Source organism: Calliphora vicina, chromosome 5, assembly GCF_958450345.1.
Source record: "Calliphora vicina chromosome 5, idCalVici1.1, whole genome shotgun sequence".
Lineage (NCBI taxonomy): Eukaryota > Metazoa > Arthropoda > Insecta > Diptera > Calliphoridae > Calliphora > Calliphora vicina.
Window position 1 is genome coordinate 56328802 of NC_088784.1, and position 26400 is coordinate 56355201.

Consider the following 26400-nt stretch of genomic DNA (forward strand, 5'->3'; position numbering starts at 1 on the left):
AGTTTAGATCTTTTTTGTTTGAAACACAACAAAAATTTGATTAAACTATCGTAGTATATTAGGACATGATGACAATTTAACCAAATAGTAGACCTTGTGAATACCCCAACTATATATTTATATGATACATATATCCATTTAATTATATTTTATAGTTTTAAACTTTAATCGTTATTAAAAAGTGACTAATGGGAATCTATCAATAATTCAACCTTATGTTTTAGATAACGTGTAAAATATAACAACCATAAACGGTTAATCATAAAACTTTAAAAATGGATGAACTGCGAAATATATATAATTATTATTATATTTTTAAAATATATTAACTGAAACAAATTATTATCAAAGCAATTGTATAATCACAAACCAATATTTCATCTTTTAGCTAAAATTATAGCAAGGATATAAAAATCGTGCTTCTAATGTTTATTATTACAGAACTCGAGAAATTGTCTTTTGTTGGCACGATAGGGCTATTTATTGTTTAGCTATTTGCTTTAAATATATTGCATGATAAAATGATAAGCTCTATTGTGATAGGAATCAGTCCATGATTTCTCTTAGCCACCATACACATTTCTTACTGGAATATGGCTCTCTGGTACAAAATTCAGGAAAAATAAGTTTCATGTAAAAATAAATCACAGAACAATAATTTGTTTTGATGGGTCCATATTTGACAAAAGCTTCCTTATAAATTCTACTTTCTGAAATCATTTAAATAGGCATAAATATTGTTATCATAAATTATCCTAATAGATATAAAAATAGCCATACCGAATTTTATGGAGATGGGGCCATAATTGGTCATAGCTTCCATATAAGGACTACTTTCGAAAGAACGTATTAACTTACATAAATATAGAATAGATTTCAAATAGAATTTTACACAGATATGTAATATGTATGCAAAAATCTAACTGCTGGATTAAGTCATATATAGAAAACGTCGTAACAAATTTTGGATTTTGTCATTTCTTTTGTAACAAATCGATTTATTGGCCGACTTATATTCTGGATCTTTATGAAATTATAAGACGATCTAGAGGTACGGATTTATAAGTATTAAATTCTTTGTTGATCAAAAATGTTTGAGAACTAAATGTTCGTTCGCCGTTAAAAAATAATAAAATAATAGGAGGTCTAGAAAACTGAAATTTAGCACAAATATTTATTGCTAATAGCTAACTTATGTATTCAAAAATAGGTTGCATCGGTAAAAAATTTTGGATCAAAATATATATAATATAATATATAATATAAAACTAACCAAATCGGAAGAACTAGATAAATATTTTTAAACAAAATGCACGAAAATCGATTCGCGTATTACAGTGGTGGTGGGGTTATATGATTCGGCACAATATAACACTCTTTTATGATCCCTTTAATGATTTTGATGAAACTTAAGAAAAATATAACGTGAAGTCTAGTATTTACAATAATAAGGGTTAATTTCCATTTGTGTACTAATGGAAATTAACCCTTAATAGCACTTGGGGTCCAAATGATCCTAAATTTTTAAAATCACGAAAAACACAGTCATTTTGACCCCAAGTTCTCTTAATGGTTAATTTCCAATTTTGTGCTGTTATTGTAAATACTAGACTTCATGTTATATTTTTCTTAAGTTTCATCAAAATCGGCCAAAAATATACTATAAAATTTAGATATCTTTCCATTACAAATTCCAAATTTTGAAAAATTTTACATTTGACCTTTACGATTTAAGGGTTAACGTGTTCCGATTTTAGGAAAACGTTCGTACTATATTTGAAATTATCAGGACTATAATATCCTGAACAGATTTTACTTAAAATTAATAACAGTAAGGAAATTGGGCTGATTCGCCAAAATATGGCCAATAAATTAGTTTTTCTTGAAAATCGCAAAATTTATATCGCAGGTACGGAAAAACTATAGGAGGTATTGACATACTTCTTTCACATTTTTATTCCCTATTATGTTGTCAATAAATCTCCATGTGATGATCAAAAATTCTGAAATTTGTTTAACAAAATTTTTAAAAATTTTAAATTGAATTTCTTATAAAAGATAAAAACACATATACAAGTAAATTTGGATATATTTTAAATAAGAATAAACTTTTGTTTTAATATTTCTCAAAATATGTTAATTTTGTTCCTACATTTCTTGTTCTAGTGGCCTGGCGATTTTTTAATAACCTTAATATTTTTTAACCAATTTTTGTCTTTTATATCTTATTAGCACGACAATTACGTACACATTTCGATTCTTTTAAATTAAATAGCAAAATTAATTATTTAATGACAAAAATTTAAAAAAAAATTGCAAAAATGCATTTTTTCCCCTTGTAAATGCACCTCAAAACTAAATCGAAAGTCGGCACGGGTTGCCCTTCTTAGAACAAGCTAAATATTTTTTTGGTAGTATTTTAGGTCATTACGAAAGTTTTCAGCGGGTACCGTTACAATATTTCAAAAAATTTAATTCTAAGGGACACTCTAGTGGCCAGGGTATATATAAGTTTGTCATTCCGTTTGTAATTTCTACATTTTTCATTTGCGAAATCAACTTTCCGTAGCCCCCAAATAACTTACAAACATGATTAATACATCAATATATCGGGAACTCTCCCTGCTCGGTTGCCTATTTTTGACCTATATCTGGATTACTAAGTCATTAATATAGATATCTAATGATAGATATTTCAAAGCCCATTACAACGATGTATATAAGGCTATAGTAATTTGGACCTACAATGGCTAAAAATCGGGAAAAATATTTTTAACCCGAATTTTTTTAACAACAAATTTTTTGTCATAAATTTTTATCAATAATAAATTTAAACAGTTTCGAAAAAAAAAATTTTTTAAAAATTTTCAAAAAAAATTAAATTTTGTTTACCTGAAAATATGTAAAACTTGTATTTTAAAGTATAATTTGGTGTAGGGTATATAGCTCTCTTACTTGTTTATTAACTTCATTTGTATGTATGTATTAACGAATAAAAGATATGTTCAGGAACTAAAAACTATAACGATTTATTACAAATTGTTAAATGTTTTCAGAAACTGCTCCAGAAACTTGAATTTTTTTTTGGTAAATTTGTAATAATTCGGTTTTTTAGTGAACAAAGCTATAACAAATTCGTTGATTACACTATGCGACAAATGGTAGGGCTCAGTGATCGGATTTTCATAATTTTTTTCGTAAGTTATCTAACAAATCTCAATTAAAATCATCTAATAAATACTATGACCAGAGAAAAAAAATAGTTCTACATGTTTACCATAACCATTTTAAAAGTTCTTTTTAACAATATTATAGTTACTGTTATTATGTATGTATGTGTTGCAATCGTATATATAATTGTAGTAAATAAATATATAGTATGTTTATGACAGTCATGATGAATCATTATATGATAATATGTAGTACTCAGAGTATGATAACCATAATCAGAGAACAGCACAATATGGTGAAGTAATATATCATAACAAGTAAGAGAGCTATATTTGGCTGTGCCGAATCTTATATATCCTTCACCAAATTATACTTCAAAATAAAAATTCTAAATATTTTAAGGTAAATAAAATTTTTTTATCCAAAGTTGTTTTTTTCATAATTTGGAATTTTTTTAAATTTAAAAATATTTTGTTTTTTCAATTTGTTTTAATATTTTGTGAAAAAAACTTTTGGTGAAAAAAAATTCGGGTTAAAAAATATTTTTTCCGATTTTGACCCATTGTAGGTCCAGCTTACTATGGTTTTATATACATAATTGCAAAGGTCTTAGATATATCTATCATTTGAAATATCAATCCAGATATACATATGTAGGTCAAAAATCGAGGTTGCCCGGCAAAAGTTGATTTCAACAGACAGACGGACATGGCTTAATCGCCTCCGCTATCTATAAGGATCCAGAATATATGTATATACTTTATATGGTCGGAAATGAAAATGTAGAAATTACAAACGGAATGACAAACTTATATATATCCTTGTAACGAAGGTGAAGGGTATAAAAATGGTTGCCACAAACATATTCTTAATTACTACAATCATGTGAATGGTAACTTAAACATGTAATGGTTACCGTAATCATATACATAATTACATAACATAAAAAAAATGTGTGAGTTAGATGTGCTAAAGAACTACGACCTATCGTAAAACAGTTTTTTCAAAATAACTTAAAATTTTGAGGGTGTTTCAAAATCATTGAAAACGGGGGTCTACAACCCCCACCTGGTCGCTTTTCAAGTTTTTACAAAAAATGTTTTTAAATAAATTTAATAAAATATTTTCATTTCATTCCTTAAAATTTATTTAACTATGCTATTTTAGAAGTTTTTGCGGAAGTTTTTGTAAATTTACCCAAGAAAATATATTTTTTTTAAAGTCTTCTACTTCAGTCTTAAAGTTTTTGTTCATTAGGCGAAATTTTTTTCAAAATGCTGTTAACTTTGGTGCCAACAAATTTTTAATTTTTTCTACTTTTGAGGCTATTTATAAGTACGGTCATTATATCGAGCAACTCTAAAACTGTACAAGAGTCATTCTCAAGAGCTAAAATAGTTGTATGAAAATTCTGCATTATGTTTTGCATAAAATATAAAAATGCTTCTGATAATCCTTAATTCATCATTCATAAATTCCATATCATAAATTCCATATGACACGCATTCCCCTAAAACTTTTTGGCATTCATTTTTTCATTTCTTCTTAGTAGTAAGTAAATTTGAAGTGATAAATAATATAGATATAATTGTCGAAAATTTCTATTTAGCTGGACAAATGAAATTTTAGCTTGAAACTGGACAGGCATGAAAAAAGCTGGACAATCCAGCCAAGTCCAGCCAGGCTGGCAACCCTAGTTGTAACCGACGTTGAGCTTAACAACTTTGCGATCGATGTTCGGACATTTAGTTGGTCAAAATATATGAAAAAGGAACAAAAAATTATACGATACTTACTAACTTCAAATCGATATATCTCGATTCCTAGACCTGACCCAGCGTAACGCCGGGACTATAACTATAAATTTTTTTTTTATACTGATATAACTTTTCACGGTGAACAGAAATCCCGCCGATTTGGACTGTCGCACGGTGTTATTTAAAGTGCTTGAAATAAGTATCAACCCTTTGTTTTCCATATACTTAGTAAGTAAATAGAATAACGTGATATATGTCACAGATACAGCATTTCCGATTCAAATTCTAGGGATAAAACGTCAGTATTACATTTGTTGCGTTTTTAATTATTAAATATATGTATGTATGTATGTCTGAATATATGTACAAATCTATATTTTGGTTCAGTTAACTGATATTAGTCATGTCAGTGCAATTGCTGAAAAAAACAAAACGTTTATGCAGTATAAGGTTTTTCTTTCTATCAGAATTAATAATATTTTTTTATTGCTTTTGATTTCTTTTATGATATTGTCTTATCATTTGATGTGTAACTACTAAACTAGTTTATTAGCTTGATTGGCCAATTGAATGTTCGAGTAAAATATTAATTCTAATAAACAAGTATATGATTGTACGTATTGACCGAGTATCAATATTAAAATGTCAAATCTATAAGTACACTTTTATATTTAGTACAGTTACTCACAGTGAAAAAGGCACACCTTAAACATTTTTTTTTTAAAATAAACAATATTTATATAATACCTCAAGCAATAAAAAAAACAAAAGCTTATTTAAAAAAAAAAATAAAACATAATTTTAAATCATGTTTGCAATTTGTTTTATGGTAATAAATTAAAAATAATACTCAACATTATGGATTTAAAATCGACCTTTTCGCCTTTGCGGTTTGGATTATGATGCATGTTACTGAAGTCCGAAAATGTTAAATTTAAACAAAATAAGAGTTTTACCAAAACTAAAATGCTAATCTGTAGTAGTGGGACATTTTTAATGTGAGTAACTGTGCTTGAACATACGAAAAACCTAACAAATATTTTAGCACCAAACAAAATAATTATAGTTAACTATTTCATAGCTTTTAAAACAAATTCGGATAACAGAAGTTAATATTAGATTATCTGATCTGGGATTTCCCCAGATTTCAATTGTTTTTTTTTTAATTAATTTAAAATTGCAAGTCCATACGAAATATTGATCGATGATGAGTTAACAATTTACAAAACTATTCGTAGGGTGGAAATGATTCTAAGAAGAATTCTAAGCAATATTGCTGTGGAGGCTATACAATGGAGTTTGATCTTGTGGAAATTCAAAAGTATGATTTATGGGATCTAGAGTTCGGTTTAATTTGTTCATGGTACAAACATTTGTAAGGGATTTATGAGCGTTTAGCTTATTTTCGAGAGTATATATTATATAAGAGCTGTGTCCGGTTATTGACTGTTGTATTTTGTGAGAATATATATATTTCAGATATTATAGCCGATAAATTATTGACTCGGGACGTCGTTCGTATGTCAGTTTCAATTTTGTTTGTCCAATAAAAGGGGGTCTTGTTAAATTTCGTTTTATTGTCTTCCAATTTGCGACCTGAACTTTTTCGTTCCAATCCGAAATCTAGTTGGACAAAATTATAAAAATGTGTCTGCAGAATAAAAGCTAACAACTTGCTCTCATAAAACGTAAAACTATTTTTTAATTGGTCGTTTAGTTCTTACTAGAGAAGCGAGGGAAATTCAACAAGTATTGGTTCATATTTATACTCTTCTCCTTCGTGAGAAGGGTATATATAAGTTTTTCATTCCGTTTGTAATTTCCACAATATAATTTTCCGACCCTATACAGTATATATATTCTGGATCCTTATTGATAGCGGAGTCGATTAAGCCATGTCCGTCTGTCTGTCTTTTGAAATCAATTCTTTGAAGATCCCAGATATCTTCGGGATCCAAATCTTCAATAATTCTGTCAGACATGCAACGACCTTTATAAGACCATAGTAAGTTGGACCTACAATGGGTCAAAATCGGAAAAAATATTTTTTAACCCGAATTTTTTTTAAAAATTAAAAAAAAAATTTAAAATTTAAAAACAAAAAAATTTAAAATTTAAAATAACAATACGAAATTTTTTTTTCAAAAAATGAAACACACAACTTTGGAAAAAAATTTTTGTTCACCTAACTAAAAATATTTAAAATTTGTATTTTGAAGTATAATTTGGTGAAGGGTATAAAGATTCGCCACAGCCGAATATAGTTCTCTTACTTGTTTTGTGTAAAACTTTCTATAAAATGTATGCTCAACTAAATAACTAATAGTTCACGTGTTTTAGCATATAAAAGCTCATACTTTAATGCTTTTATAGATATTGAAATCAACGTTTATTTAATATATTTTTTTTATTGGTGCTCACAATTGTCCAGTTTTATTCCTTTAAAGTTGGGTTTAATAGGAAATGTGTCTCTACAAAAATTTATTTATTATAATAAATAATATAGAGACCTTTAAACATACTTTGTGGATTCAGAGACCCCAATTCCAAAGCTACCAAATAATTTTGTCCAGCTAGATTTGAATTTCAAGTTTGATTACAAGGTTTAAAATAACGGGCAACGGATGAATTGATGGACATCATTGGTACTCTTTAAGGTCGGATCATTACAAACATTAGTAAAAGTCCATTTTATTTCCAAAATATCTTTCTAATGAAATCCGAGTGAAAATATTTTAAAATTTGACTTGGCTGATACCTTGATCAAAGTGAATTTGAAATAAATATCAAACATGTAATTATTACACAAAGTGTTGTTTAATGGAAAGATAAATTAAGAGATAGTACAGGTTATAGATAATAGTTAATACTTATACTATAAACACATACATTTAGTCAAGATGATATGACTAAAATCATTTTCACATTGTGACGATTTATGACGTATTCCTGTTTTCAACAATTTTATTAGGAATATACTACGAGTATATAAACATGTATTGTATTTTTTATGCATTTTCATATTTTATTAAACAAAACAAAATTGCAAAGTACCTTGAACACCTTGAAGTACCTTGATATTGAACACTTTTGAAAGTATTAATAACACTAACGGTTTTTGTAAATTTAGAAATTATTCATCAATATTTATTATCAAATATCATCCTACAGTACAATTTAAACTTTACTGGCGTCAAGATCATTAACTTTTTGGTTGTAAAAATTTAAAACTTTCAAATAAACTTAATCTTTATCTGCTCAAAATAAAGTTCAATCTAATCATAATATCATTTCGATAAGAAAATCAACAATAAAAATAAAATAACAATATATTGGTCATTTTACATTGTTAATTGCAAACAAATATAAAAAAAATCGTGTAACAGGATCTACAAAAATAATTTTAAAAAATTCTAAGTCTCTAATCGTAGATTGTATGGACATAAATCACCAACATAAATATCGAAACATTTCTGTAAAATATATATAAAATCAATTGTCGTAAATAATCAAGTAAATTTGACCATCATTGGTAAACGGTAAAGGTTTGAATGAATCGATGGATGGATGGTTGTTGGTTGATTGGATTTGTTATCGCCCGAAGAATTTACACATACAAAGTTCTTTTTTTTAATCGGGTATGAACTAATAATTTCACAGCGATAAATATTTTGTTGCTGTTTGGTTGTGAGTGTATTATGAAAAACGAATCTATAAAAGGCCGTTTACTAAAGTGGTACAAATCAGTTGGCCAAATTTTTTTGGACGCGTTTAAACAGCAATTTTTTAGGGCAAAATGTTGCCCCGAAAATTTCTAATCGGAATCACGTTAGGATTCCTAGTGTTATGTGTAAATAGTGCAATCGGTAGGTGAAATTAAAAAAAAATAAATAAATAAATAAAAGGATATTTAAGTGACAAGTTCAATTATATATTTATATATACATAAATATTTGTAATAAAAATGGATTAAGTTATTAAAGCAAATTAATTATGGGTTAAAAGCTTATCAAAAGGATTAATAAACGTGGCTGTTATGTAATGGAAAATAATTTTAATCGAATTGAATTTTTTGTTAGATTTATCAACAAAAATACATATGTGAAATTACAAATGATGATTGACATACATGTATAAAAGTGAATACGTTTTTAAAAATTAAATTATATTTTAATGATCCTTAAAGGACATTTATATTTATATTTTGCGAGAAACTAAAGTGACTGCAGAACTAAACGTTTTTTTTAAATAAGGGCTAACTGAAGTATCCGACCAAAATAAATTGGTTTAAACTTTAAAGACATGTTAAATGTTCAGTTTATTAGAGTATATTTAGCCAAATTTATTATTGTTGAAATATTATATAAATACTGCTTAATATCAACAATAAGTTTTAAGAGTTTATCTTGGTTTTAATAAGTGGCATACAAAATATCGTTTAGTCCTGTGGGAAATTTGTGTAAATTTAGCTAAATGTATTCGTTCAGTGAAAATGTCCGAATTGCCGCAGTCGTGATCAAACATGCTTTCTTATCGAAAAATAATTCCAATAGCGAAATTATAATAAAAAGTACTAGATTTCTTGCTCGAAGAAAAATTGGAAACTCATCAAACTTAACCCTTTCGGGACTACTGGGATAATACGTCCCAGAAATTTTCATATAATTTCTTATCTAAATAAGAGTTCATTATAATATTTGAATAAAAACATAACGGTACATGTCAGCGTATTCAAGCAGCTTGAAAATGTATTTCACAATATTGTTGAAATTTGAGCATTTTGGAAGTCGGCCGCACAGTAGTATAAAAATAGATGGAAATAACTTCTGTAACTTCTAAACGTTTTTCCAATGTAGGTCACTTTGGGATCCCCTGTTTCTTGATATCAGAGGGTCCAAATATTTCCCGAATTTCCCCATTTTTATTTTATTAGACCAGTATGTCAGTAGAGCATACTTCAGAATTTCTGAGTATGCAGAACATAATAAGTATTTTTCCACATCTTTTTCCGTTCCAAAAGGGTTAAATACTTAATAATATGAATTTGAAATGTATTACAATGATTCTGAGCGCCTTATTTTCTTTCTATCATATACATATGTATGTATTTTTAATTATATTCTATAAATAGTTAGTACATGTTGTAAAATCATAACTACATAATTCAGAATTATAGAAGCTTTTAGACAAAAAAAAAAATAATATACATACTTAATTAATTTAAAATAATCACAGTTGTGACCAAAACTATACAGCCTAACTATAAAAGCCTTAAAGTCGATTTTAAGTCCAAAAAGTTGACTATTATTTGAAACAAATTTCAAATATAATTTAAAATGTTGTTTTATTATTTCAAAAAAAGCTTTTTGTGTTGAACTTTTATGTACATACATTTTGTTTTTTTAATTTTTTGAAATTTCTTTTTGTTATTTATATTCATTGAAAAATATTATCAATTATTTGAATGTATATGTTGGAAAAAGTTTTGAAGCTTTTTCAAATAAAAACAAAAGTTATATTTTAAAATAAAGTCGACTTTAACAAAAAATTATCTTTAAAATTTCTTTCATAGATAAGGTGATAGACTCTGAAATTAGTTTTATGATGATAGCAACTAATCAGCATGTTATTTATGTTAAATATTTTTTTAATGCAGGACACCTATTTCTGATTTCAAATTTTCGTTTTATTACTACTATAATTTAAAATTGAAACTGAAATGCAAAATGTTCCTACTGATCTTCTTCATCCTCAATAATGCTAATGCGAAATTAAAGTAGATTAGAGATTAGAAAGAAACCCCCTGAAAGAATTTGTAAAGTTGATTCAAATTTTATTTTAAAGGACTCTAGAAGTTGACTTATTGACATTGACATTGACTCAGCAGTAAATCTATAATGTCATTAAAGGCCCAACTATAATATGCATAAGCTAGCTTAAGTTAATGTCAAAACCGAACGAAAAGACTGTCAAATGCTTAAGAAAATCCGAAGAAACTTTTATTTGGCCATAATGTGCATTCAAAACAATTTAGCCCCATTTGCACATTTATGTGCAACACGTAATTAAAAAAATACGTATTTCTTTTTATTTTATGAAAATAAATCAATTCTCTTCATCCTTTTAATTTGTTCTTTATTTTCTTTGTATACAATAAACAAACTTACGGAATGTGCGACAAGCTTCGCTCTTTGATTAACCTTCGCTTTACCAATACCCACCCGGGTGACCACATCGATTTTATTGGTTTAATATTTTTTTTAATTTTGTTTCGATTTAAATAAAATTTGTACTCACTGAACAAATTCTAGAGTTCTATAGAATTTAATAGAACCATTTTAAACTTTTTATAAGGTTTTTTTCAATTTTTTAAAATTTCGTTCGTCGCATATATTTATAGAAGTGTAGTGTCACCCGGGTGGGTATTGGTAAACCATGTACATAAAAAACCTTTGGTAAAGCGAAGGTTAAGCAAATAAAATTTGACGAAACTTGACGAAACTTGACGAAACTCTCTTAAGTACATTATAGTTTGTCAGATACGTTTTATATGTATTCGAACAGTTGCTTAAGCTGACTTAAACTAGTGTATGCATATTATAGTTGGGCCTTAAGTATTTATGCAAGACGTCTTCCAGAAATTTCCAACTAGGAAATAATGGAATTAGATTTTTAAATAAAATGTGTAGCTAATCTTCCGTTAGGTGAATACTAATAATTTCAATTACAGTTCTTATAAATCCTGTTCAGATCGAGTTTTGCCCAATTATCTTCTTACAACTACACGATTTCTCAATTGGAATGTTGAATAATGTACTATATGCATCGTATGAAATCTTATCGTCATTATTTTATTATTGTTATGTTTTGTTTAAAGATACGAGTAGTTCGTAAGAAAACTTGTGTTATAAATTTTCGAAATTTATTAATATGAATTTATATTTTGGTGCCATAAAATTAGGCACGTGTGATCAAACTATAAATTATAAAGTATTGTTTCTAGACTAAATAATTTTAGTAGCAACCTATTTTATAATACATATTGCGATGATAAGCATAACTGGAATTTTAGCTAGTTTTTTTATTACCAAAAGAAATTTATGATTAAAATCCTCAAATGTTTAATGCTAAAATTAAAATGTTGATAGTAGTAAATAGTAGTCGGAGTAAGAATTTTATTGATATTAATGTAAAGTATTTATATGAGAATTAATAAATGAATATGATGTTGTGTCTTTCTCCACGTCCGTTCTTTTCACACAAATTTTGAACCACATTTTGGAAAAACTCTTCGCTTATTTTATCAATGCAGCGCCGAATGTCATATTTGTGGTTTGAAGCGGTCAATTGAACATTTTTGAACGTTCTAGTATTTATCCACCAGATATATCGTACCACCCTAATGCTCGTCTGTTTACATACATCAAGTTTGTGTGCAATTTTATATGTCAAAACCTAATAGACGCCATAGTGAAAATGAGAAAACAAAAGAGAATTGAAGAGACTTGCCAGTGCAAGCAAGTGTATAGCCCTATTCTTTCTTCTTGCCTCTATCTCCTATAAACTCTAGACATGCGCAAGAAAACTTGCCATGTGTAAAAGCAGACTAAGCTTTTTTTGAAATACTAAAACAACATTTTAAATTATATTTCAAATTTGTTTTATGGTACGAAATTTAAAATAATAGTCAACTTTATGGACTTAAAATCGACTTTAAGGCTTTTGTAGTTAGGCTGATAATGTTGGAAATTTTAATAAAGCTTATTTCTACGTGATTCAAGTTGGTTGTATTTTTGTAAATACCGACGGTTAGAATGGATTAAGCAATGCACGAAAATGAGATTTATGGTCTTGTTCAGGTGAGCTCATTCCACGAGTGGAGAGTCTCAGAGGGTTTCCGGGTAGCGCCGGACTCCTAGCAAGTTCTGAAAGCCTACGATACTTGGAATGTCAAGGCGAGTGATTAGCACCTTCAAATAACTAGCAATTACCAGCGACTGTCCCTCATGTTAGAGGCGGCTGGAGGGTGGCTCGGATCTTGTAACAAGCGGCTCGTTATATAAACGTGATGTAAATCTTCTAAGCCAGCCTGCATTGGAGGCAATGCTGGCAGCACCAGTTCCAGGATCGGATGCAGAAGCCCAATCAACTACTCATCTTAAACCAACTGATTACGGAAACCTCAGAGGCCCTATTCTCATTATAGGAACTAAAGGAATTAATATACATATATATAAAAAAGTCTTTTAGTAAGCTCTAGCAATTATTCCCGCTGGGTATATACATACGTACTATGCATTTATATGCGAGTGAGTATGGACTTTTAATTAATATCAGATTAGAAACGATTATTATTGTTATTACTGTTGTTTTAAGCATGTAGATAGTCACCTTTAAATTGTTTTAGTACCTATATATTTCGTTTAAACGTACTTAGTATCTCAAATTTTGATATTTATTTACAAAAAAACCCACACACACCATTCACACTTCTCTGATAATAATACTGATTGATGTCCAATTTATAATTATTGCCATTATTGCTCCAAATCATTTAGTTATTACTTTATAAATAGTTAAACATGTACATATACATACGATACTACTTATTGTAGTTAGCTAATCACACATTCTATATCAGTGGTCGTATAATGATACGACATTTACTAATGTTGCCAAATACAAATAAAACTAATTCAGTTCTCATTCATAATCAGTGGTGCGTTAACAAGACTATTAAATGTACAAATGATATGAGATATCGATGCCAATTGAAAAAATAGACCAACTATTTTTAAACCTAAAATAAACTTATGAGGGCTAGCATATATAAAAATAAAGATTTGATCTATGCATGACTCTTGCAAAATTGAAAAACTGATAAAGCAAATTTTACTCTTACGAGTATTAGAAACTAAAATATTATGTCGTTTTGTTATGGGGAATTTCGGGAAGTACTAGTCCCTTGATAAGCTAAGATTTCGGGAAAAACCCACCTTTTGGCATTAATTTGATCAGTTCACCATTATTAGTTTTGTACTGTTGTACTCAGTTTAATTAAAATCTGAATATTATTACAAAATTTATAAAAAAATTTGGGTATTCACATGGTCTGCTAGTAGTCATATTGTCATAATGTCCTAATATATTATAATAGTTGTTGTTGTGTTTTAAACAAAAAAAGTATTATTTTCTGACAAAACAATAAACATAGTTCAAATAGTCTTATTAGCTTAGAACTTGTTTGTTTGAAACACAAAAATTTGTTTAAACTATCATAATATATTAGAACATTATGACAATAAGACTAAATAGTAGACCGTGTGAATATCCCAAATATGTACTGAAGATAAGACTGCAATCAGTCAATCTTCAAGTAATTCTAAATGCCGAATTTTAATGTTTGGATTTAAAAATAATATCGTAAAATATGTATGTATGTAGTTTTTAGTTTTAAAATTCGTATGGCAAGATGTTTCGAATTATTCCCTATACTATTGTCTAACTGTGTAATATTTTCCTCAATTACAGTCAAGGCTGATACACACTCCTGTTATCGCTGTGAGGGAGAAGATTGTGAAGACCCCGTTATTGCAGATTGTATAACTGCAAATGAAAATGATAAATGTTTTATTCGCTTCGAAGCGGTTAGCAATGATATAGTGCAATTGGGCTGTCTTACGGATTTCATTGAGGAAAACGAAGTTGTGGAATTGATTAAAAGCAAAACTCTGTATGTCTGCAATGGAGCTAATTGCAATGACTTTGGAAAATTACCAAATCCCAACCAGTGCACAGAATGTTCATCGGATAATGAGGAATCATGCGCCACTAAGCCCACAACCATAACTAAGCAACTGTCGTGTAACATCATTCCCTACACCCAGTGTTATCAACGTATTAACGGTAACGTAACAGAACGTGGTTGTTTGTCGGACTTGGAAGGAGACGATTTTTACAAGTGTTTAACTGGAGAAGATGACAAATGTAAGGTTTGCGAAGGCAAAGGATGTAACGAAGAAGTAAGTGAACTGAAATCTTGTCTTCATTATATTTATTCAATAAACATGTATTTGTTGTTAGGTTATTCCCAGTGATCGTAAGAGATGTCAACGTTGTAGTTCAGAATCAGATGCAAGCTGCCAAAGTGCCCCGGTTGCATTATCAGTTTGCCCAACTTACAATGAAACTGACGCCTGTGTAGCTCTTTATGAAAATGGCATCACCAAGCGCGGCTGCAAAACCGATTTTGTATGCAATGGTCAATCGAAAAATTGTCAATTTTGCACGAGTGATGGTTGTAATACCGCCAACATTAAGAAACGTTATGAAGACCTTTACGCCATTTTCCAAGATGTCCCTTTAAATTGCAACACATGCAAGGGAGATGAATGTGAGCCAGGTAAACCTCGTAATCCCAACAAATGTGAAGGTGATCCCTATCAAGACTGTATGACTGTTTTCGATGCCAGTGGCAAAGTCATTCATCGTGGTTGTGAAATTGTCGTTCTGGCCGAACAACAGTCGCACTGCGATTCACATCCTGAATTGTGCTTTAAGTGCAAGGCCAATGGCTGCAACGACATGACCGATCCCTCAACATATCAGGAATGTTTAATTTGTGACGCTGCAGCAAATCCCGAATGTTTGTTCAATCCCGCTGCTGTAACTACAACACGCAAATGTACCCTTGGCTGTGTAGCTTCTCTCTATCCACGTAAATCCAATCCGAAAGTCCTTGATTTTGTGCGAACATGTTTCGAGGACATTGAACCCGACAACCAAGAATCTTGCAAAGCCGAAAATAACTGCGTTAAATGTTTGGAGGACAAATGTAACACTGACGTTTTGCCCGCCGAGGGACGTCTGTCATGTTTGCACTGTGAAGGCGACGATTGTGATGTCCCCAAGTCAAAACAATGCGTCGGCTACAATCCTAATGACATGTGTTATATGTATTTTGATAATGTGACCTTGAGCGCTGTGCGTATGGGTTGTCGTAGTGATGTTGATGATGCTCAATTAAAAGCAGAAATTAAACAATATTTCATTTGCGATGGAGATGATTGCAATGATTTTAAGAATCTGCCTGAGGCCAAATTCTGTGCCGCTTGTGATTCCGAAAATGACGTTAATTGTGCTGTTGATCCATCAAAAATAACGGCTCAAGATAGATGTGGTAATTTCCCATACACTCAGTGCTTTACTCGTATACGTGATGGTAAGTACGATTCCCTACATGAATGAGATTGTTCCAATATACAGTTCAATATTGTGTATTATATTGTATTTTAATATTTTCAGATGGTCATACCGAACGTGGTTGTTTGTCAAAGTTGCCCACAGACGTCTTCATTAGTTGTCATGATGGTAATCCAAATTCAAAATGCAGAATTTGCACCGACCACAATTGTAACAATAAAATTTATCCATCTAATCGTCAAAGATGTTACCGCTGCAATTCGTCCACTGATGCCGATTGCGAAGATGAACCTAATGTCGTACAGCCTTGTCCCCTATACCAGGCACAAGATGCTTGTGTGGTCCAGTGGATCAATGGTATTACACACCGTGACTGTGCTTCTGAAATAACCTGTGAAGGTTTGGGTCGTAAAAACTGCCGCACATGCTCGGAAAATGCCTGCAATAAATTGAACTTAGCTAATGAAGATATTGGTGATGCAGGTTTGTTCACGGATTTGCCTCTCAATTGTTACCAATGCAATAGCACCGAGGAATGCAAATCATCGGCAGTTGCACTCGGCAGTTGTACTGAAAATATTAAACAAACATGCACCACAGTCTTCAATGAAAGTGGTGAAGTTGTTGGCCGTGGATGCAGCGATAGCATGGAGAACGCTTGTTCAGCTGAAGGAAATTTGTGTATTGATTGCAAATCAAATGACTGCAATGTAGCCAAAAGCGAGAATGATTATATTGATTGTGTATTCTGTGATGCAAAAAATGGCGATGATTGTACATTCAATGTTGATGCCGTCAAAAGGACTCGTAAGTGTTACAAGGGTTGCATGACAGCTCTTTATCCACGTACCAACGATGAACATCCCGTTTATGAACTAACACGTACTTGCTTGGATGACAAGGATTTGGATGATCGCAACAAATGTGAGTCTTCCCAAGATGCCAACTGTAAATCTTGCTCAGATGAAAAATGCAACAAAGATGATTTGGGTTCACGTAAGTCATGCTACCAGTGTAAGGGCGATGAATGTCAAATACCCAAGTCTCAAACATGTCGTGCTGTATTGGAAAATGATCAATGTTTCCTGCAATGGGATGAAACTGGTTCGCTTATTGAGATGGGATGCAAGAGCAAATATGATCCCGCTGAAGTAGATATTTTGGTTAAGGAAAAATATTTGTGGTTGTGCGACGAGGATAATTGCAACCACATTGAGGACACTCCAAAATCACAAACATGTGTTCTTTGCAATTCACGTACAGATTCTGATTGTGCCATCAAACCAAATGACGTACAATCATCAACAACATGCGGTAAAGCTCCGTATACTCAGTGTTACAGTCGTGTATTGGAGAGTAAGTTGACATACTATGAACTGTGTATAATACCAATAGTATGCTTATATATCTTATTAAATTTTAGATGGACATACTGAACGTGGTTGTTTGTCCAACCTAGAAGGTGAGGAATTCGTCGACTGTCTTTACAATAGAAATAGTACCAAATGTTTAAGCTGTATTGGAGACAATTGCAACCAAGAGGTAAGTTTTTAGTATTATGCAATAAATGAATTGTTTCACCATTAAACATTTCTTGTTAGTCATACCCAAGCAATCGTTTGTCCTGCCATGTCTGTTCGTCGACTTCGTCTGATTCATGTGAAAACAATCCAGATGACGCACAAGTATGTCTTTTGTATGCTCCGGATGATAAATGTGTGTCATCAATAGATGTTAATGGTAATACTGTACGAGGTTGCAGCTCACAAGTAAGTTGCGATGCATCAAACCCCACCATTTGTCAAGAATGCAAAGGAGATGCCTGCAACGTGGCCAACTTAAAACGTAAATCTGATGGTAAACCCGGACAATGGCAATCTCTGCCTTTGACCTGTATGGCATGTAACAACCTTGAAGACTGCACCGCTAAATCTAGTGAACAAATATGTTCCAGCTCGGAATATTGCATGACTGTATTCGATAGCAACGGGAAAGTTGTCAAACGTGGCTGCAGTGATGACGTTGAAAAGGAACAGGGAACTTATTGCGATTTGAATTCGTCTAACTGCTTCAACTGTAATTCGAATTTATGCAACAAGGCCACCAGCTTGAACAATTATATTGATTGTGTTTACTGTGACTCCGAAACTAATCCAGATTGTGCCCTCAATCCTTCAGCTGTAGAAAACCTTCGTAGATGTAATGGCAATTGCATGACAGCTCTTTATCCCGCTGCTAATAATTCTTCGTTTGAACTTGTACGTACTTGCCTCGATGACAAAGATACTTTAGACCAGACTGCTTGTTCCAGCGGAAGTTCAACAGAATGCAAATCCTGTTCCAGCGCTGCCTGTAATACTCATAAACTACCAGAAAATCGTTTGTCATGCTATCACTGCCAGGGAGATAATTGCGAGGATGCTCCGAAATCAGAATGTTTGAAATATAAACCTGATGACCAATGCTTCATACTTTTCAACAATGTCAGTGACATTAGCCAAATGGGTTGTGTTAGTGACTTAGAAGACGACTTTGTGTCCAACAATCTTCACAGCCTGTTCATATGCAGCACCGGTGATAATTGCAATAGTTACGAAAACATTCCCACCACCACCTTATGTGCCCAGTGTAATTCTAATGATGACGAGGACTGTGCTTCCAACCCCACAAATGTTCCAAATGTTGGCACATGTTCAGCATTGCCTAACACTCAGTGCTACACTAAAATAAATAAAGGTAATATACTCACAGTTAAACTACGAATATATTCTCAACTTTAGAATAATTTCAGATGGATCGACTGCACGTGGTTGTTTAAATAGTTTAACTCAAACTCAAATAAACGCCTGTCTTGGCGGCACTGATGGCGACTGCAGTGTTTGTGCAGATGACAGATGTAATATAGAGGTAAGTGTGAGAGAGTTTGCGAAATGTGTGAGAGTTTTAAATTTGTAATACGTTAAACGTATTTATTTCTAAAGATTTTCCCGGCTAATCGTCGTAGTTGCCAACGTTGCAACACCAAAGATGATCCCGAATGTGAAAGTTCACCAGATTTTGCTGCCGTTTGTCCCGTATACTCCAATACACAATATTGTGCCACCAAATTGGTTAATGGCCACACCTACCGTGGCTGCAGTACCGAATTCCAGTGTGACGACAGTGATAAACAGTACTGTCGATTGTGCCATGGCTCAGATAATTGCAATGTCGTTGATTTAGCCAGCACCAACATTGGCTATCCTGGTAATTGGCAAGGAGTTCCAATTAACTGTTATACATGCAAAAATGAAGAATGTCAAGATAGCAAGCAGGTCCTAATTCAGGCCTGTCGTAATAACAATAGACAAAATTGTGCTACAGTATTTGCGGCAAATGGTACTGTCGTGGAACGTGGTTGTTCAGACTTGATTTATGCCGGTGAAAACGCAAACCACTGTGATGAAAATCCTGGATATTGTAAATTCTGCAAATCCAGTGGATGTAATCTGGCTAATAGCTTGGCCGATTTTGATCACTGTTTGTTCTGTGAGGGCGCTGATAATTCGGAATGTATTTTCCATCCCGAAAATATTAAACGCACCCGTTCATGTCACAAGGGATGTATGACTGGTCTGTATCCACGTAAATTTGAAGAAAACCCAGCCTATGAATTGGCCAGAGGATGCTTAGATGATTTGGACTTGGATGATCGCGAAGATTGTAAGGCAGGCACAAAACCTAACTGTCAAGTTTGTGAGGGTAGTTCTTGCAATACTGCAAAAATACCAGAACGCAGACTCAAGTGCAATGTTTGCAATGGTGCCGATTGTGCTGAACCAAAGAGTGCTGAATGTACAGCATTCCGTGAGAATGATAAATGCTTCACATTGTTTGTCGAAGAAAACGATGTGCAACGCATGGGCTGTACCAGCGATTTGGATAACTCTGACTTGGTTACGTTAGAGCGTCAACTGCTAGTATGCGATGGTGATAACTGCAATACATTTGAAAGTTTCCCTACACCAATCTCTTGTAGATGGTGTAACTCTGTAGATAATCCTGAATGTGCATCAAAGCCAACAATAAGTACAGCCACCGTATGTCAGATTTTACCTCATACCGAATGCTTTACGCGCATCGATAAGGGTAAGAGTAATTGTCCCAACAAAGTTTCATTAGTATAATTTTCTATTTTTTTAATTTTTCCATAGAAGGTGTCACACATCGTGGTTGTTTGTCTGATGTTAATGATGATGTGTTTGTCGATTGCTCAAGCGGTAATAGCACTACCTGTGAGGTGTGCACCACAAATAATTGCAATGCTGAGATTTTCCCAGAAGGACGCAAAAGTTGTATCCAATGCGATTCAGCTGTCTTCCCTGGTTGTGAAGACAATGCCAATGATTTTGCCAGCATCTGTTCTATGTACGTGGAAAATGATAGTTGTGTGACTAAATTGGAAGGTGATCGCACCATTCGCGGTTGCGCTTCTGAAATGACTTGTGATACTAGTAGTCGCGATACTTGTCGAATCTGTAACCAAACCGATAACTGCAATACCGTTAATCTATTGCCAGGCTACGTGGGTGAACCAGGCAAGTGGCAAGAATTGCCACTTAATTGCTACCACTGTGAAGGCGAAGAATGTTCCAATGGAAATGGTCAACTTGCCACATGTGAAGGCAACAATTTACAAACCTGTATGACCGTATTCAATGCTGAAGGCGCTGTGGTGAAACGTGGTTGCAGTGATGCTGTCATCAGCACAGAATCCGACTATTGTGATGAAAACACTGATAAGTGTTTTGCATGCAAATCGAATGATTGCAACAATGCCAACAGTTTAGATGATTACGTTGACTGTTACTTCTGTGATTCTTCAGATAGCAGCAGCTGCTCTATTAGTTTTGATGCATCCAAGACCAAGACGCGTAAGTGTCAAAAAAGCTGTATGGTTGCCCTATACCCTCGCACCAGTGCAAATGATCCATCCTATGAACTGGCACGCACTTGTTTGGATGATTTGGATTTAGATGACCGTGAAAAATGTGCAAACGGTGAAAAGGAGCTGTGCAAGGCATGTGATGGTCCTCGTTGCAATACCATGAACGTACCCGACGAACGCTTTGAATGCTACAAGTGCGTCGATGATGAGTGCGAAGATATGAAGACACAACAATGTAGCTTATATCATGCCAACGATCAATGTTATGTTTTGTTCAACAACGAAAGTTCTATTGTGGGCATGGGATGTCGCAGTGAATTTGAAATGGATACTGTTAACGAGCTGGTTAAACAAAAGCGGTTGCTCTTGTGCAATGAAAAGAATTGTAATGCACCCGAAAGCTTGCCCACACCCAAACTATGCTCCGTTTGTAATTCTGCCCAGAACCCGCTGTGTGCAACAAATCCAAATTTGGTGGGCAACATTGAACGTTGTGCATCTTTGCCATTTACTGAATGTTTCACGCGTGTCGATAGCAGTAAGTAGTATACAAATGTGTTATAAAGAGTAAATTCATTGGTTTTTCTTTCTAGATGGACTCACCGAACGTGGTTGCTTGGGAGCTCTTCAAGATGATACTTTCTACGGTTGCCTAATGGGTACTGACGGCTTATGTGAAACATGTGTCGGAGACAAATGTAATGAAATTGATGTATTCCCGGCCGATCGCATGAAGTGTCAACAGTGTAATTCTGCAATTGATCCAAACTGTTCTTCCGCACCCAACAACAATAAAGTTTGTGAAATTTACCAGCCGAATGATCAATGTGTAACAAATTTACGTGATGGTGTCACGACTCGTGGCTGTGGATCAAATATGAAATGCGACAATGAAAACGATCCTCAAACATGTCGCGTTTGTGAAGGTGATGGCTGTAATACCATAAACTTGGAAAAGATAACTGAGGATGGAATTCCCGGTAGATGGCAAGATATTCCCATCACTTGCTACACCTGCAAAGGAGAAGAGGAATGTACCTCTAAGGGCTATTTCCGTTCGTGTGTAAACAATCCCATACAAAACTGTATGACTGTATTCAATTCTGAGGGCAAGGTAATTCAGCGAGGATGCAGCGATCCTGTGGAAGCAGACAATCAAGCATATTGTGAAGAAAATCAGGAAAACTGTTTGCGCTGCAACTCGAATGGTTGTAATCAAGCCACCAGTTTGGGTGAATATGTCGAGTGCTTATCTTGCGACACTGATACTAATGGCAATTGCATTTCGAATATCTCGGGCATTACAAAGACCCGCAAGTGCTACAAATACTGTATGACCGCCTTATATCCCCGCTTCAAAGAGGAAAATCCATCATATGGTCTATCAAGATCATGTTACGATGACATGGATCTCGATGACCGCGAGCTTTGTGCGGCTGGCAACAAGGAAAATTGCAAAACATGCAATACAGCCAAGTGTAATATCATCGATATGCCACAAAAACGTCACAGTTGTTACATTTGTGAAGGTGATGACTGTCAAGATCCCAAGGCTCAAGAATGTCCCACATTCCGTCCCGATGATAAATGCTATACGCGTTTTGATGAAAAGAATGCCGTTGTAGCATTTGGTTGTCGCAGTGAATTCAGCAATGCTGAAGCTGATTATTTGTTGAAGCAAAAACGCCTTCATCTGTGTGATGGTGAAAATTGCAATACCTTCGATAATATTCCCGCTGCTCAAACATGTGCTCTTTGCAACTCTCGTACTGATAGCAACTGCGCAGTGAATCCTACCGCTGTTACTGGACAAACCACATGTGCTCTTTTACCATTCACAGAATGCTATTCACGTGTATTAGAAGACGGTGCAACGGAACGCGGTTGCTTGTCCAATTTGTACGACGATGAATTTGTAGGTTGTTTAAATGGCACATCCACAACATGCAACTCGTGCAAGGGAAATAACTGCAATAAGAATGTTTTCCCCGATTCCCGTCTCAAGTGTCATATTTGCGATTCCAGTGCTGATCCCAATTGTGAAGCTAGTCCCAACAGTTTGAGCATCTGTTCAATCTTTGATTCTCAGGACACATGTGTAACCTCATTCCGCAACGATGTAACTTACCGTGGTTGCAGTTCAAGTTTAGTTTGCGATGCTACAAATCCAAGAACCTGCGCCAAATGTAACGGTGAAGGTTGCAACACAGTAAACTTGGCCAAGAAACAAGATGACAATTTCGGTAAATGGCAAGATTTACCATTGACTTGTCTCAGCTGCTCGGGCAGTGATTGCAATTCAGCAGCAACAACCGAGTCTCTGACCTGCGAGTTGAATAACGAACAAGATTGTATGACAGTATTCGATGTCAGTGGCAAAGTAATTCGTCGTGGTTGCGCCGACATTGTCGAAAGTGAATATTGCTCTGAAAATGAAGAAAATTGCTACAGCTGTAAATCGAATGATTGTAATACCGCAACTTCGAAATCTGATTTCGTAGAATGTGTATACTGCAACTCTCACAAAGATCAGGAGTGTGTATTGAATCCACTAAGCACGGCTCACAAAACAAGAAACTGCCAAGGTGGTTGTATGACCGCACTCTTCCCCTCCGATAATTCTGCTAATCCAGCTTATGACCTGATTCGTACCTGCCTCAATGACAAAGAAGTGTCTGATCAAAACACTTGTTCGGGGGGCAAAGACGGCAAATGCTCAGCATGCAGTGGCAGCAAATGTAACACAAACAATATGCCAGAAAATCGTCTATCCTGTTTTACATGTCAAGGAGAGACATGCGAAGAACCAAAGACCAACGTATGCCCATTGTACAAGGAGAACGATCAATGCTTCATTAGATTCGATGATACAAACAGTGTTTCTGAAATGGGATGTATCAGTTCGTTCCGTAATCAAGATTTGGAGAGCATCTTAAAAACTAAGAGGGTGCACGTGTGCTCGGGAACTGACTGTAACACCTTGGACAAAATACCCAGTGCACAATCATGTGCCGTCTGTGATTCTACAGAAGACGTATCTTGTGCAGTGAATCCCATTGAAATTGGTACATTTAACACCTGCAGTATGTTGCCATACACTAGCTGTTACAGCAAATTAACCACAAGTAAGTGCCACACTTCTACTTTTTGAACGTTTCTAAACTAATTTTCTATTTCTCTGAGTAGGTGGCACAACAGAAAGAGGTTGTTTGACCGACTTACCGGATGATGATTTTGTTGCTTGTATTCTTGGCAACGACAAGAATTGTGGTGTCTGCAATGAAAATGGTTGCAACAGAGAGGTAAACATGCCTAATATTTTTATTCGCATTACAGATAGTAAAACTGCATTGTTCGTTTTTATGTTTGTAGATATTCCCAGTAGATCGTCAGCAATGCTTTACATGTAACTCTGAAGAAGAGTCCAACTGTGACTCTTTCCCCGTGACCAAGATGGCTTGTCCTATTGTAAGTGATAGTGAGTCATGTGTGAGTGCTTTGAGTGGCAATGTTACAATTCGTGGCTGCAAATCCTCAATTTACTGCGATGCCAACGATAGCGCCACTTGTCGCTCGTGCTTTGGTAGTGAATGTAATTCCATTGAATTGTTGAATAAACAAGATGACGGTTACCATGGTGTCTGGCAAGATCTTCCGCTTAAGTGTCACACATGTGAAGGCGAACACTGCTTGTATTCATTGGGACCAACAGTTACCTGTTCCAGTCGCAACATCAATCAGGATTGCATGACAGTTTTCGATGCGCAGGGACGCGTTGAACGACGTGGTTGTTCAGATGATGTTGAGGATTACAAGGATTTATATTGCAGACAAAATCCCGAACGTTGCTTCAGATGTAAATCCAATGAGTGTAACTTTGCCTGGAGTATCGATGAATATGTTGAATGTTCGTTCTGTGATTCTGTCAATGAACCATTCTGTGTACTCAATCCGGACTACAATGGCTTCAAGTCCAGAAAATGTTACAAGAACTGTATGGTTGCCATGAAAGATCAACAAGTCATTCGCTCTTGTTTGGACGACAAAGAAATGTGGGTACAAAACCATTGCCAACAAAGTGGCTCCAATGAATGTGCCGCCTGTTCAGGAGACGACTGCAATAAATTCGTATTCCCCCATGATCGTCTCAAGTGCCATGTCTGTACCGGCTCATCATGCTCCAGCAGTGTGGGCCAATATTGTGAGCTTTACGAAAACAACGATTATTGCTTTGCAAAATACGAAAATGGCTTGGTAAATCTAATGGGTTGTGCCTCTTCTCAAAATGCCAGCGACATTGCCGACTGGTCCGCTCAAAATAAGTTGTACAAGTGTGAAGGCAATGATTGTAATGAATTGTCGCGCTTACCCAAAGCCGGAGTTTGTATATCGTGTGATTCTAGCAAGACTCACAATTGTGCACAAAATCCTCTAGAAGTCTCACCTACCGAAACTTGTGCAGCTCCAAATGACAAATGTGTCACACGAATTGATGCCAAAGGTCACACAATCAGAGGATGCTTAAGCAACTTGAATGCTACTGAACAATCTTGCGAGTCCCTTGGCACTTGTGCCGTTTGCACCGGAGAAAAGTGCAATAATCAGGTAACTTCAACCCTATCAATATCATAATTATCATAGATATTTAACTTGGTTTTCTCTTAATTTTTCCTTTATACATCTAGATATATCCAGCTAATCGTCGTGAATGTCACATTTGCAATTCAGTGGCAGATAAAAGTTGTGCACTGAATCCATCGAGTCTGAAAGTATGTCCGATCTATGATGCCAACGACAAGTGTGTGTCCTCCCTTTCTGACGATGGCTTATTGAAACGTGGTTGTGCCTCTGAAGTGCAATGCGACAACAACGACAGCAACTACTGCGATGTCTGTAATACAAACGGCTGTAACACTATCGAACTCAAGGGATCCGCCAACGTGGCCACCAACAGTCTCTTCCTAACACTACTGCTGGCATTCGTATCGGTTTTAGTATTGAAATATTGATTTCAATATTAAATCATACATTGCAAAGAGACCTCAAATCACTCATCAATCATTGACCCGAACAATTGATCAAACAAACTAGCTGTAGTATTTATTAGTACTATTTAAGTTCAAAAACTCAATTGTCCCTGTTTATACTTTTATATACATTTATACCCCCATACATTCATATATTATTATATAATATATACATACATACATACATATTTGCTTTTCGCAACGATTTATTTCTGTTAATAATTAAGTAATTAATGTAATTATATGTACATATTTAGATATCTTTAGAATCAAAAGTATATAATTGCAAGTATATAAATAAAAACGACATATACAT

At 33.9% G+C, this 26400-nt stretch overlaps 2 protein-coding genes across 3 annotated transcripts in view; one reads left to right on the top strand and one right to left on the bottom strand.

The window, feature by feature from the left end:
- The window catches only part of nahoda, an 81274-nt gene that overhangs the window by 31657 nt on the left and 23217 nt on the right, over nucleotides 1-26400 (bottom strand). The gene's annotated exons all lie outside the window — the stretch shown is intronic.
- On the top strand, nucleotides 8494-26306 carry LOC135962058 (uncharacterized). The gene is made up of 13 exons (XM_065513792.1): nucleotides 8494-8794; nucleotides 14460-14950; nucleotides 15012-16149; nucleotides 16233-17486; nucleotides 17554-17672; nucleotides 17732-18866; nucleotides 18922-19037; nucleotides 19112-20258; nucleotides 20324-21595; nucleotides 21651-24182; nucleotides 24244-24359; nucleotides 24430-25662; nucleotides 25743-26306. The coding sequence occupies exons 1-13, from the start codon at nucleotides 8725-8727 to the stop codon at nucleotides 26064-26066; spliced, it is 10947 nt and encodes a 3648-aa protein (XP_065369864.1). The 5' UTR covers nucleotides 8494-8724; the 3' UTR covers nucleotides 26067-26306.

Coding starts and splice junctions, on each gene's coding strand:
- LOC135962058 (XM_065513792.1), top strand. CDS start 8,725: ATGTTGCCCCGAAAATTTCTAATCGGAATCACGTTAGGATTCCTAGTG. Junction 24,183..24,243: donor TTACAGCAAATTAACCACAA/GTAAGTGCCACA, acceptor TTCTCTGAGTAG/GTGGCACAACAGAAAGAGGT. Junction 24,360..24,429: donor AAAATGGTTGCAACAGAGAG/GTAAACATGCCT, acceptor TTATGTTTGTAG/ATATTCCCAGTAGATCGTCA.